Raw genomic sequence first — 13,447 nt, 5'->3', positions numbered from 1 at the left:
ACAGGTTTGAGCCCTGGTCCAGGAGGATCCCACATGCTGCAGAGCAACTGGGCCCGTGCGCCACAACTGCTGAGGCCTGTGCACCTGGAGCCCCTGCTCCACAGTGGGAGAGCCACCGCAAGGAGAAGCCCATGTACTGCAAAGAAGAGTAGCCCCCGCTCCCAGCAACTAGAGAAAGCCCACGCGCAGCAACAAAGACCCAACGCAGCCAAAAATAAAAATAAAATAACTAAATAAAAATAAAAGTAATCGGGACTTCCTGGGTGGCACAGTGGATAAGACTCTGTGCTCCCAATGCAGGGGGCCCAGGTTCAATCCGTGGTCAGGGAACTAGATCCCACGTGCATGCTGCAACTAAGAGTTCACATGCCACAACTAAGAAGCCCACGTGCTGCAACTAAGGAGCTGGCAAGCTGCAACTAAGACCCGGTGCAGCCAAATATCTTTTTAAAAAAGTAATCATATCAAAAAAATACCTTCACAACATCTCAACTGGCATTTGACCAAACAACTGGGCACTGTAGCCTCATCGAGTTGACATTAAATTTTTTTTTTTTTTTGGCTGTGCTGCATGGCTTGTGGGATCTTAGTTCCCTGACCAGGATCAAACCTGGGGCCAAGGCAGTGAAAGCACTGAGTCCTAACCACTGAGCCACCAGGGAATTCCTGGGAAGTCCCAACATTTAAATCTGGCCATCACACCTATTTATTTCTCTATCTAATCATCTCATTCTTGATATTCTTAACCCTGCTGAGAGATAAGAGGCAACAAGGCAGAATTTATTCCTCCTGTTTATCAGGTGAGTAGACCGACACTCTCCAGGACCAAGCCCATCACTCCATCACCTTCTAGTTAATACTCTCAGCCCTCCTTGGCCTGAGCCTCTTGTCTCGTCTGCCTGGCAAAACCTCATACAACATCTGACAGACTCTCAGTGGCACTCATTACCCCCCAGGCTCACCGGGCTGTCTCTCTTTTCAGGGAAGTGCCTTTTCTCTCCTGGTAGCTTCCCAACCACCCCTGCATGCTGGGGTTAGGACCCCTCCTCCGTGGCATTGCAAACAGACCTGGCTTTGAGGGCACAAACTGTGGGTTCCCTGTATAATACCCCTAGTTCTTGTCATGGTGTCTTGGGCACATCAGGGAGCTCCTTGGACACCAGGCTGTTGAAGGCACGGATGATGGAGTCCCTGGTTGTCTCAGGGAAGGAGTCTGAGCCAGCGCTCACGTCTCCTGACATCTGGTTCAGTACCTTGCCCTTCCGTACAGGATACACCGTCCAGTAAAGCTCTACTCCATGCAATCTAGCCCGTGTTCCCTGCACACCTCCTTTATTCCTGGCACTGTGCTAGCCACCTGACAAGCAGTTTGTCACTTTACCCTCACAGCAACGCTCTAGGACGGGCATGATTACCTACATTTTCCAGATGGCATGTTGAGGCTCAAAGAGTGTAACTCTCATAAAGTCACATGGCTCTGGAAAATGGCAGGACTAGGATTCGAACCCGCATCTGCTACTGACTCTAGAGAAGGAACACTCTGCCTCTCTGCAATGCCAAGAGGCCAAGCCACATCCCCAACTAGGGTCTGGGAACAAGGAGATGAGGGAGACAAAGAGCCTGGCTTCAGGGAAGCCCGGGTCTGGTGCAAGAAGTCAGTGTGAAAAGCTTCCTAGCCAGATAACTATCAAGGGTTCCAGGGACTCACATTTTGGGAAGTTAGGGGAGATGTGTGAAGTGGGCTTAGCTCACTGGGCTGGGGAGGGCAGGAAGGGGGAGAAAAGGGAAGAACATTCTGGGCATGGGGTGTGCTTAGGGAAGGAGCAATCAGGCTAGAAATCTAGGCCAGGAAAAGTTGTTTCCCACACCTGAGCAGCTTATATTAAAACCCTGGAGTGGAGCCTGTAATCCAGGTGGGGTTTTCTGAGCAGGTCCCTAACATCACTTCCTCTGCCTCAGCTCAGCTCTGTAACCTGAGCCATGAGCCCTCACCTGGAGGAAGCGGTCCCACCCCTGGAGCTGCTTCCTAATGAAACTGAGGGGGTGGGTGTTAGCGGCTGGTTCTGTGTGGGTGGGCCTCATCCAATCAGTTGAAGGCCTTAAAAGAAAAGACTGAGGTTTCCCAAGGAAGAAGGAATTCTGCCTCAAGTCAGTAACACGGAAACCCTGTCTGAATTTCCAGCCTGCTGCCCTGCAGAATTCACACTCAAGACTGCAACAGCGGGACTTCCCTGGTGGTCCAGTGGGTAAGACTCTGCCCTCCCAATGCAGGGGGCCCGGGTTCGATCCCTGGTCAGGAAACTGGATCCCGCACGCACGCCACTAAGAAGTCCACATGCTGCGACGAAGATCCCACATGCCGCAACTAAGACCCGGCACAGTCAAAATAAATAAATATTTTTTTAAGAAGACTGCAGCATCGACCTCCAGCCTGCCCTACAGGTTTCGGACTTGCCAGCCTCCACAATCACGGAAACCAATTCCTTAAGATCTCTTTCAGTATATATAGAGCCTACTGGCTCTATTTTTCTGGAGAACCCTGACTATCCATTTTATCAATCATATTACATACATCTATAGAATATCGTCTATTGTATTTATCATAAATAAAAGTGATACTTGTGAACCTTTTTTTTTTTTTTTTGTGGTACGCAGGCCTCTCACTGGCCCAGCCGCTCCGCGGCACGTGGGATCTTCCCCCACATCCGGGACACGAACCCGTGTCCCCTGCATCGGCAGGCGGACTCTCAACCACTGCACCACCAGGGAAGCCCGCTTGTGAACCTTTTGTGAGCGCTTACTGTGTGCCAGGCACTTGCTAAGTTCTTTTCAGGTGTCTCATGATGCTCTTACTCATCCCAAAGCTCCATGAGGTCATCTGTGATTGGTCCCATTTCACAGATGAGAGGCCCAGAGAGTTCAAGTAACTTGCCCAGGGTTCTAAAGTGATAAAGCTGGGTTTGGATCCAGGTAGTTACACTGGATCCAGTGCCTACGTGGGGTGTGCTCTTATCTACCACAGAACATGTGTGTAAAGGCATTTCGAAACAAGAGGCGTGACGCAACTGACAAGTGATGTCATTTTAGTGTTACAGTTACCACTGGGATGGGCAGGGCGAAGGGGGCGGGGCAGGGTGTGAGTTCTGGCTGGAGGGTCCTGAAGGTGCAGCCCCGGGAAGAGCCACGAGGTGGCGCCAGGCTGCACAGGCTGCTCCAGGATGTGTAGTCCAGGGCTGGGAGCTGGGAGTGATTCCAGGGGTCTCCAGGCCTACTCCTCCACAGGGCTGGTAAGCTCGGAACCCACTTCCTCAGGCCTCAGAGGGGTTCCTCTCCAGTCCAGGAATACCAGCGCCAGGGTCAGGGTCCCGGCCTCGGAGGTGCACATCTGTTTGAGGTACAGTTCGGTGGTCACAGCCTGGGGACTAGGTCCAGCTCAGCCAACTGGCCAGAAGGTCAGTGCCCAGCTCCTTCCTGTGCTGCTGGTGTGGTCAGGGAAGGAGCGCTCCAGGCCATCAGGTCACCACACAACAGCTCTGGGTCATCCACCTCCAGCAGTTGCGACGGCGGCTGCTGAGGGCCACCTTGGCCGCCTCCTGGAAGATGGTGTGGACATTCTCCTGGAGCAGAGCCGAGCACTCGAGGTAGGCCACGGCGCCCACGGCCCGTGCCATCTCCTGGCCCTAACAGGGAGAGTGGATGGGGCCGCTGTCAGGTGGGTGCCGCTGGGGCCTCACGTCCAGCCAACCCCCAGCCCCCTTGGCCATCCTAGGTGCGTCTTCCTAGGACACCCACAGCTCCTGTCCCCTGGCCTGACCAAGCCCATCGATGGCTTCATTGGCTTTCCTGCCTCAGTTCCCGGCTGGGTCTCTGCCTCTCGAGGCATCGACTAATTAACTTCCTGGCCTGACCCACGCATGCTGCAGAGAGGGGCCTGCGGACTGAAGACTGGGGGTCCCCCCCAGCTGTGAGGCGGGTACGCAGGACCATCTGACGTGCACTGCACTCACTTACTCTCCATCCCACAGCTGCAAACTTCCAAGCCCGGCAGTTCTTGACCATGACTGCCTCCAAAACAACCCCTACCCTGACCCGCACCCTGTGGGTGCCAGATGTCTGGTGCTGCTGAGAGGCTGGGCCGGAGCAGCGTTACCCCAGGGGTTTCCTCTCCTGGCACCCCTACCCCCGTGCCCTGGGCTGGGTTTCCTACCCTGTGGTAGGTCACAGGTTCCAACCTATTTTTCCGCAGCTTCTTCACCAGCAACTTGTCCTTGCGCTGGTCAGTCTTGCAGCCCACGACGATGATGGGCACCTCCTTGCAGAAGTGATTCACCTCCGGGTACCACTGTGGGGAGGGAGGTGGCGAGGGTGTGTGTGTGAGCCATCAGGGGAGTGGGCCGCTCTCCTGCCCTCCAGGTCGACTCCCACAACAATAATCAGCAAAGCCAGTTTAGGAAGAACTACTCTGTGCCAGGCTAAGACTTTACATGTAATGAATACATTAACCCCCCAAGTCCCTATGAAGCAAGTTCTATCATCAATCCCATTGTACCGAGGCGCTAACTGAGGCTCAGAGAGGTTATATAACTTGGCCTTGGTCACACAACTGGAAGTGGCAGAATTTGAACCCACGGGGTGGCACCCAGAGCCCGGTTCCCACCTGCTCTAGAATCCTACCTCTGCAAGGTAAGGGGTCCCATGACCATCTCCCCAACAGGGTAAAATAATATAAAGAAATCAGTGAGGCTTTAAAACTAAAGCAGCTCACAAAATGGTTGCAGCAGCTGTTTGCCTGTTGGAGGGGGCACTCCTGTCCCGTGTCAGCTGCTCTTTGGAATGTGGCTCCAGGGCCTGGTTATTTCAGTCTGGACTATAACCTGGGAGCCTGGAATCCAGGCTTTAGATCTCTAGCAGCGCACACCTGCTCAGTTTCAGGAAAAACTGACATCAAACCGTCTGGCTTCTGGAGCCACATGGGGCCTGTGTGCAGTCCCAGCAAATCCTCCCCTCCACAAAACTGCCCTTGAAAAGGGTCTCCTCCCTGACTCCTCTTTGCTAAATGCAACAGGGAATCCTCAGACCTCATCCTACCTGAGCCCTGACATCAGCGATCACTCCCTCCTCTGAAACCTGGCCTGTGCTTCACCGCAGGGCTGCACTCTCCTGGTTGACCTCAGGTCTCCAGGTGACAGCCCCCCTCGCCCCCAAGCCTAGTCCACAGCTCTTCGCCACCAGCAACTCCTAAATGGATCTGCCCAGCCCTGCCCCCTCCCAGGAACTGCAGCCTCAGACTTCTGCCTGCCTGCCTGACCCTCCACTGGGATGCCCAACGGGCCTCCATCCCCCACCTCCCTGCCCCCAGCTTGCTCCTTCTCATCTTGGGAAACGGCAAGTCCACCTTCCAGGTGCTCTGATCAAATGTCTCTCTCCCACTCATGTCCAATCCATCTGCAAACGCTGACGGTTTGGTTCTGCCTTCCGAACAGATTTAATACCCACTGGCCTCTCACCACCGCCTCTGCTGGCACTCAGGTCCCAACCACCACTTGTCTGGTCCTTGGTGCTTAGAGTACCTGGCACACAGTAAGTTCTCGATAAATGCTGCCATCATCGTCGTGGTTACGGTTACTAATGTTGTCACTGGCTGTGCTCTGAGGAACCCTGGAGCATGCCATTCACACGCGCACGGAGGCCCTGGCAGCAGTGGGGGCGGGGCTGTGGCTGCTGGGCAGGAGCAGAGGACCTACCTCACGGGACCGTTTCCCTGACACCTGTGTGCAGCCTCGGGAACCTCTGAGATAACTGGGGGACATCCTGGGAGGCTGCTGGGAGCCAGCAGTCACACTGACAGAAGCTGAGAGCTGCTGGAAACTGATGGCTCGTGTGACCTTGGGCAGGCCCAGGCTGGGGAGATGCAGGGGCGTCTGGGTCACCCGGCATCTTCAGGCAGGGTCACGGTAGAAAGAGCCACAGTGTTCTGAGTCTGCGGTATGGGGCAGACAAGGAGCACTGGACCGGGAGTCAGAGGGCCAGTCCAGACCCTGCCACCAAATCCCTGTGGGACCCTGGCTAAGTCTCTCTAGGCCTCAGTTTCCCCATATTTATGCCAAAGGCACTGGACCCAATGTCATCCAGGGCCTGCCGAGCTCTGACAGTCTGCTGGGTCAAGGGTAGGGGTGGGGCAGAGTGGCCCGGCTATGGGGCTGTGCCTCTCTGCCCCCCATCCCCTGTACCCACCCGGTTAGAGATGTTGTCCAAGCTGTGTGGGCTGGTGACGTCAAAGCAGAGGAGCAGGACGCTGGCGTCAGGGTAGAACAGGGGCCGCAGGCGGTCGTAGTCAACTTGCCCTGGGTAGAATAGGGGTGGTCACTCCCTCCAGATCTCCTGCCCATTGTCAGCACCTCCCCAGCATCAGGGAGGTCACCCCAACCAAGAGCAGGGGCGGGTGTGGGTGGGGATGATCTGGATCAGGGCCGAGATCTGTGCCTCAGGATCCAACACGCGAATGGCCCCCTCGGGGCTGTGTTCCCCTGGCTGGCCTGTGGGATGCGCCAGCCCTGGCCTGGGCAAGACCACTGCTGAGAGCGTCCTGTTCTGGAAGGAGTGGGGGATGTCTGAGGCCTTTGCCCTGGACTTGGGGCGGGGATGTGTGACGAGGAGAAAGAGGCAGGCACGACCTGGGCAAAGATATCACAGCCCAACCAAGGTAAGGGGGCTGCTGGGATTCCCGGAGTTTAGCTTTGAGTTCTGATGTAGATTTGACTCTGAACCCTCTTGTGGGCTAGGTCAGGAGGCTAGAGGGCAGAGGTCATGTTCAAACAGATCTTAAAGAAACTAAAGCCAGGGTGGACCGCTCAGGAGGCCAGAAACAGTCCAGCCCTTGAGAGCTAAGAGCTCGGATTCATCTCCAGGACATGGTGGGTTACGCTGGGCTGGGGAAGCAGCAGACACAGGTGCCGAAGCGAGGAGGGTTCAGGCTCCCGGGGGCCCTAATCCTGGCTAACACCTGTTCCCTGGAGACTGGCTGGCCTCCCCGGTTCGGAAGAAAGGGAGTGGGGCCCTTGCTCCCACTTTGCCCCTGCCCCAGCCTGGCACCCACCTGCTGTGTCCCAGATTTGGAGGTGCACAGGTTTGCCCTTCACGTGCAGATTCACGGTGAGCTGCTCGAATGCCGTGGGGGTGTAGCTCTGAGGAAGAAGGGGTCAAGGGGGCAGCTGAGAAGGCAGCATCTGAAGCGGGTGGTCGCAGTGCCCAGGCCAGAGCCCAGGAGTGTCCGCGGCACTGCCGCTTCTTTGGAGTAGTTTGGAGCAGAGTGGAGTAGTTTCTGGGGGGGAGTCGGCTGGTGGGTGGAGGCCTAGAGCTGCCACTCTGTAGCTGTGCACCCTCCCAAGGCACTGAGCCTCCCTGGCCTCCTCTGCGCCTAAAAAGTGGGTCTATTAAAGCCCCCAGTGCAGCACGTTGCTGAAAGGATTCAAGGAGGCGCTTCATGCGGAGCCCTGAGCACAGGGCCTGGTAGAAAATAAGCACTCTACACGTGCCAGGACTGTTATTTTTATCTCTGTCCTCGTCCAGACTGTCCCATTTCTGAGCCTTCCTTCCTGCCGTCCCCTCCTCCTGGAATGACATTAACCTATGTTTGCTCATTCACTCACTCACTCATTCATTCATTCATTCATTCATTCATGAGCATCTTCTCTGGATACGATTCTGGACACCTGGGAGCAACTAATAAAGACTCATTGCCTGCCCTGGGGAACTCCTAGCTTTTGAGGGTCCCTCCTTTGCCTCTCAACCTTTCACAATCCAACCCGGATGCCCCTGTTTCTGTCTCTCTTACCTGCCCTGCCTGGTCCCAGGGGGAGGTCACCCAGGCCAGAGGCCCCTCCACCCCGGGCCTGCTGAGCCTGAGCTCACCCCTCTCCACAAAGGCTGGATGAATAGAAGCAGGACGGGCTTTTACACAAGTGCAGGAATGAAGAGGGGGAGCTTTTACAGACGGGGTCTGAGCAACAGGGGAGAAGGTTTTCAAAACCCTGCCACGACACAAGCCCTTTGCACCAAGGGGCGTGCTGGACCGCCTGCATCTTGGGTGCCCAGGCCTTGCTCCCTTGCTCAGGGCTGGGTGGGGGAACCACAGACCGGGGGACACTGTGGGGCCCTGTGCCCTGAGGCAAGACTCTTCCCTCTGGCCTCAGTTTTCCCATCTGTAAAATGAAGGCCTTGCCAGCTCTTAGACCTTGTGTTTCTTTTCAATGAAGACGTCTCTTGGGAATTCCCTGGCGGTCCAGTGGTTAGGACCCTGTGCTTTCTGTGCTGAGGCCTGGGTTCAAAACCTGGTCGGGGAACTAAGATCCCGCAAGCCGGGAGGTGCCCACATAAATAAATAAATAGATAAATAAATAAATAAATAGATAGATAAATAAATAAATGGAGAGGTGTCCCTTGTGCTTGGAGGCAGACAGGTCCCAGGAAATCAGGGTCCCCAAACAGGAAAGGAACTTAGACAAGGCAGGTCCAGCCCTCTGGTGACAGGCATGTTCTCCTTTTCCTTTCAGAGTGTCCTTCACCATGCACTGTCTGGACTTCCCTGGTGGTGCAGTGGTTAAGAATCCGCCTGCCGGGGCTTCCCTGGTAGCGCAGTGGTTGAGAATCTGCCTGCCGATGCAGGGGACACGGGTTCGTGCCCCGGTCCGGGAAGATCCCACATGCCGCGGAGCGGCGGGGCCCGTGAGCCATGGCCGCTGAGCCTGCACGTCTGGAGCCTGTGTTCCACAACGGGAGAGGCCACAACAGTGAGAGGCCCACGTACCACAAAAAAAAAAAGAATCCGCCTGCCAATGCAGGGGACACGGGTTCGAGCCCTGGTCCGGGAAAATCCCACATGCCGAGGAGCAACTAAGCCCGTGCGCCACAACTACGGAGCCTGCGCTCTAGAGCCCGTGAGCCACAACTACTGAAGCCTGTGAGCCTAGAGCCCATGCTCCGCAAAAAGAGAAGCCACCACCAGGAGAAGCCCGCGCACCACAACGAAGAGTAGCCCCCACCCACTCGCTGCAACTAGAGAAAGCCTGCGTGCAGCAACAGAGACCCAACGCAGCCAAAAATAATAATAATAAATAAATTAATTAATTTTTATAAAATTGTGAAAAGCACACACTGTCCATCAACTGTGAGATGCCCATTTCCACACTGTAACCTCACTGCAACTGGGATGGGTCTCACTCTCAAAGCCGTCTCAGAGCCCAGGACGGCGGTGTTGAGGGACCACCCCTCCCAGCACTGCTCCTGGGCCCCGGCTGGCCTAGCCTCTCTGTGGCACTCTGTGGTACTCCCCACACTGCTGTAATTGTTGGGTTCTAACAGGCAGCATCTGGGGGCCTGGAAACACATCCCTCCCCCCAGCTAAAAAAAAATGTGACTGGCCAAAGGATGTGACATCAGCTCCAAAAACCACAAAGCAAGAGTCGTCTTGATGCTGCCACAGTGGAAAGAAAGGCTGACTCCGGGTTAGCAGGCCCGGCCGCTCCTGCCTCCTGCATCCAACCCCCCAGTGCTGTACAACCCCAGGGCTTTGGCGGGGGCTGGGATCAGCAGGCAGGGGGACGTCATGCTGGAAGCAGACCCATGCGTGGACTCCCTGGGGAACTGGGCTGAGTGGGGCACAGTGGGTGGGTGTGTCCAGCCCCTGTCCTGGTGCCGGTGAGTCCGCCTGGACAGGCAGTAGGCATGTCGACGAAGGAGTGACAGTCCACATGCTCAGGAGTCAAGGACATGGCAGGTACAACTCGGGGCCGTCTCTCAGCCTTACCTTCCACCTCACCACCACCCTCAGGTCTCTCCACCCGGTGAGGTCGAGTGAGGGGTCGGAGGCTCTCAGAGGCTGAGCAAAGTACTGAGGGCCCCAGAGTTTGTTGGAGGAGACTGAGGTGCTAATCCAGCTGTCTGAGCGGCTGGTGTGCTCTTACCCTCCAAGGCTGAGCCCACGGGACAGCCACTGTAGGGGCAAGAGCTGGGGGAAGACACGATGTCTCCCAAGAAAAACGTTGGCTACTTTTCAGTGAGTCCTTCCTGTTGCAGCTCAGAGCTGAGCCCCTGACCTGTAAGAACTCTCTCATCACTGCGACCCGAGGAGGTGGGTACCACCGTTATTCCTATTACGCATTAAGGAAACAGGCACCGAGAGGGTAAGCGGCTAGCCCCAGGGCGCACAGCTGTAAGTCGTGAAGCTGTGATTCGAAGCCAAGGCTGTCCGTCCCACTTAGCCATGCTGTGCCACCAAGTGCTCTCTTAGGACCCGCTACGTTCCCCAGGCTGCCTAAGTCAGTCCCCGGGACACCTCCCCCAGGTAGGTGACATTCTTGGCACTTGACAGGCGATGTCACTCCCGCGGGCAAAGTGAGAACTGCCTTCGACCCCACGCTCTGCGGGGAGGCAGAACGGGCGCACGTCCCTCCCGGGCTGGGGAAGGATGCACCCAGGCCGCGGCGCCCCGCCGCGCCCGAGGGGCCGGCAACTCACCTCGGGGAAGGCACCCTCGGCGAAAACCATCAGCAGCGACGTCTTCCCGCAGCCGCCGTCGCCCACCAGGACCACCTTGACGGACCGCGCGCCGGGCGGCGCCCCCTCGCCCGCGGCCTGGGCCGCCTTCATCGCGGAGCAGGGGAGGCAGGGCGGGGAGCAAGCGGAGCGGCGGCCTCGGGGCCGGCGGGGCAGGAATGTGGAAGGGGCGGGACGTGGCGGGGCGCGGCGTGACGGGGCGTGACGGGGCGTGACGGGGCGTGGCGTGGCGGGGCGAGGAAGTGCGGGCGGTGGCAGGAGGCTCAGGTGAGGGGCCGGGCGGAATTCCATGGCCTGGCGCCCGCTCGGCCCTGCCCCTCCCGTCCCAGGTCCCAAGTCCCAGGAGGCCCGAGGAAGACACACCTCTGTGTGGGGCGCTAGGGCACAGGAGGAGACTCGGCCTCCGTCCTCAGGAGCGTCCCCGGGTCTGATGGGGAGCAGACACTTAGCTGGGCAGTGACGCTGTGGACGGGAAAGGAGGAGCGTCCTGGCCCTCTTCCCCGGGGGGAAGGGAGGTGGGGGTCAGCCCTGCTGGCCCACCAGCTTGCTGGGGACAGGGACTGGGTACCTGGTGCCCAGTCTAGGCGGGGCACCCAGCAGGAGCTGGTGACTTTTGATGGATGAATGAATGAGTGAATGAATGAATGTGCGTTTCCCCAGGGTTCTGGAGAAGCCTTCCACACCACGGCCTCCCTGCAGGTGTTTCAGGGCAGGTGGGAAGGGGGATCCGGCAGGCCTTTATGCGTTAGTCACTGGCACAGCCAGCTGGGCCTACCCTCCCCCAGCCAGCACCGGGAAGTCTCACTACCGGCGGGTCTCCTCTGCCTCGGTCATGGTCTGGAGAAAGCGATGAAACCTTCCATCTCTCAAGTGCTTAGAGTAGGGTCTGGTACGTGGTTGGTGATGCCATGTGTGAGTGATTCTTATAATTTAACCAACACTGATGGCCCCCTGTGCCCAAGGACCTGGGGACCCTGAACCGTTGAAGTCAAAGTCTCCCACAGCCTAGAATGGGAGACAGGCAGGACATCACTGTGACAAGAGCTACAACAGTCAGGGGGACAGGCAGCGGATGGGAGTCAGGAAGAGGGGCTCCTCACCGGGGTTGGGGGTGGTCAGGAAACCCTTCTGAGAAAAGGGGCCAGGGTCTGCAGGAAAAAGTGAGACACAGTTAGATGGTGGAAAGAAAAAGTGTTCCAAATGGAGGCAACAGCACGTGCAAGGTATGGAGGTAAGGGGGAGGGGCTATCCTTTGCCAGGGGGTTGGGGGGCGTGGTGTCGTTCTTCCCTGTGATGATGGTGAGGTTGGTTTGAGGAGCTGGTGCAGGGGGTGAGGCTGAGGGTTAATTAGGGCCTGGAGAGTGGAGCACTTTGGATGCCAGGAATAAAGACAGACTTGAACTGGAAACTCACTGTCACCTGGCCTCCCACCCCTGTTAGTAGCCAGAGTCAAAATATGTATTTAAAAAATGGGCACAAGGGCCCCCCAGATCTTGGACTGTTTTCACTGAAGCTCAGACAGAGGGCAGAAGTCTTGGGGTTTCACACAACTTCCCCACACAGGTCATGACATCAATCCTCATGGAGTTCCAAGCCAGGCAGGTGAAAAACCACCCTCAGCCCCCTTTAAACCTCACTGTGGCCCAAAGAGGCAGCCAGGGCAAGAGTCACGGCCCCTACTGCATAGAGGCAGAGCCCAGACCCCTGACTCCCATTCCAGGCTCACCCAGGGCCACAGTCAGCAGGCTGAATGAAGCCTCACCTGGATGGAGGGAGTGCCCCAGGACATCCCCACCCTTCAGGCCCCTTCCTCCCCGAAACCACCAAAGGGCTAGGCAGTGACCTGGCACCAGGCTGGGTGTGTAGCCACTGATCAGGGCTCCCCGCCCCAAGGAGTGGTGGGGAGGGACCCCATCCCCCAATGATCAGCTGTCAGCCTCATCATCCCCTAGTCTCTCCACTAGTGCTGTCATCCGGCTTTGGGTGGCAAGGCTGGGAGGCAGGTGGGGCCAGACCAGGGGTGGAGGGAGCTGAGAGTCAGACAGAGGCTTTTGGCCTTGGTTGCTATGGGGATAATCACTCTAATGACCCTCCTGATGTGCGTCATGCTTTAGAGTTTCACTGAACATTTCCTAATAGTAACAGCGCCCATTAATGGATTGCCAACCGTGTGGAGGCACTGTCCCCTAGCAGGTGGGAAGTGTTAGCCCTGGTTTACAGACGGGACACTTGAGGCCCAGAGAGGTTTAAGCTCTTGTCTAAGATCCACAGCTAGCAAGAGGCAGAGCTCTGAGTTTGAACCCAGGTCTGGCGACAAAGCTGGGCTGTCTCCCAACATCACACCTCATGTGCATTATTTCATTTAGTGCTCAGACTGTGAGCTGGGCAGAGTGGGTGATCGGGAGCTGAGGCTCAGAGAAAGGCATTGGCTACAGATTTGGGAGCTGAGGCTCAGAGAAAGGCATTGGCTTGTGTCAGGCTAGCACGACCCAGAGCCAGGATTTCAACCCAGGTCTCCTGATGTTAAGCCCAGCCTCACTCCCACCCTGTGCTCCTGATTCTGCGAGAGGGAGATTAGTCACTGGGCTGGGGAAATCTGCCTTGGTTGGCAGGGAATTTCTCCAAATCTCAGACATTGCCAGGCCCTGGACGGCACCGTTTTCCTGGAGTTTATTTTGGAGTGGGGAGGCGGCCCAAGTCACAGTCTGCCTGGTCAGGGTACTGTTTACTGTCTTACTGTTTTCTATGGCTGCTGGTCACTACCAGCTTGTGGGTGACTCATCCCCTTGAGGCCCCACCAGTCCCAGGTCCAGAGTCCTTCAGCACCCTGCTCAGCGGGTCACTGCCATGCAGACCCCAGGCCCTTGGCCTGAGGTGGAATCCCCTCCTTCAG

At 57.0% G+C, this 13,447-nt stretch overlaps 1 protein-coding gene across 2 annotated transcripts; it reads right to left on the bottom strand.

The window, feature by feature from the left end:
* Positions 1–3,067: 3,067 nt before the first annotated feature.
* On the bottom strand, positions 3,068–13,215 carry RHOD (ras homolog family member D). Of its 2 annotated transcripts, XM_059069418.2 has the most exons (6): positions 11,655–11,661; positions 10,516–11,016; positions 7,097–7,184; positions 6,235–6,344; positions 4,208–4,342; positions 3,068–3,680 (listed from the first exon to the last, which is right to left on the bottom strand). In XM_059069418.2, the coding sequence occupies exons 2-6, from the start codon at positions 10,843–10,845 to the stop codon at positions 3,513–3,515; spliced, it is 831 nt and encodes a 276-aa protein (XP_058925401.2). In that variant the 5' UTR covers positions 10,846–11,016; positions 11,655–11,661; the 3' UTR covers positions 3,068–3,512. The 2 variants fall into 2 exon arrangements, with proteins under 2 accessions (XP_058925401.2, XP_058925402.2); XM_059069419.2 differs by having other exon boundaries at positions 3,084–3,680; positions 4,233–4,342; positions 10,516–13,215.
* Between the last annotated feature and the right edge of the window lie 232 nt (positions 13,216–13,447).

Source organism: Kogia breviceps, chromosome 7, assembly GCF_026419965.1.
Source record: "Kogia breviceps isolate mKogBre1 chromosome 7, mKogBre1 haplotype 1, whole genome shotgun sequence".
Taxonomy (NCBI): Eukaryota; Metazoa; Chordata; class Mammalia; order Artiodactyla; family Physeteridae; genus Kogia; species Kogia breviceps.
The sequence above is the reverse complement of the archived record's forward strand: the minus strand, read 5'-3'. Positions and strand labels throughout refer to the sequence as shown.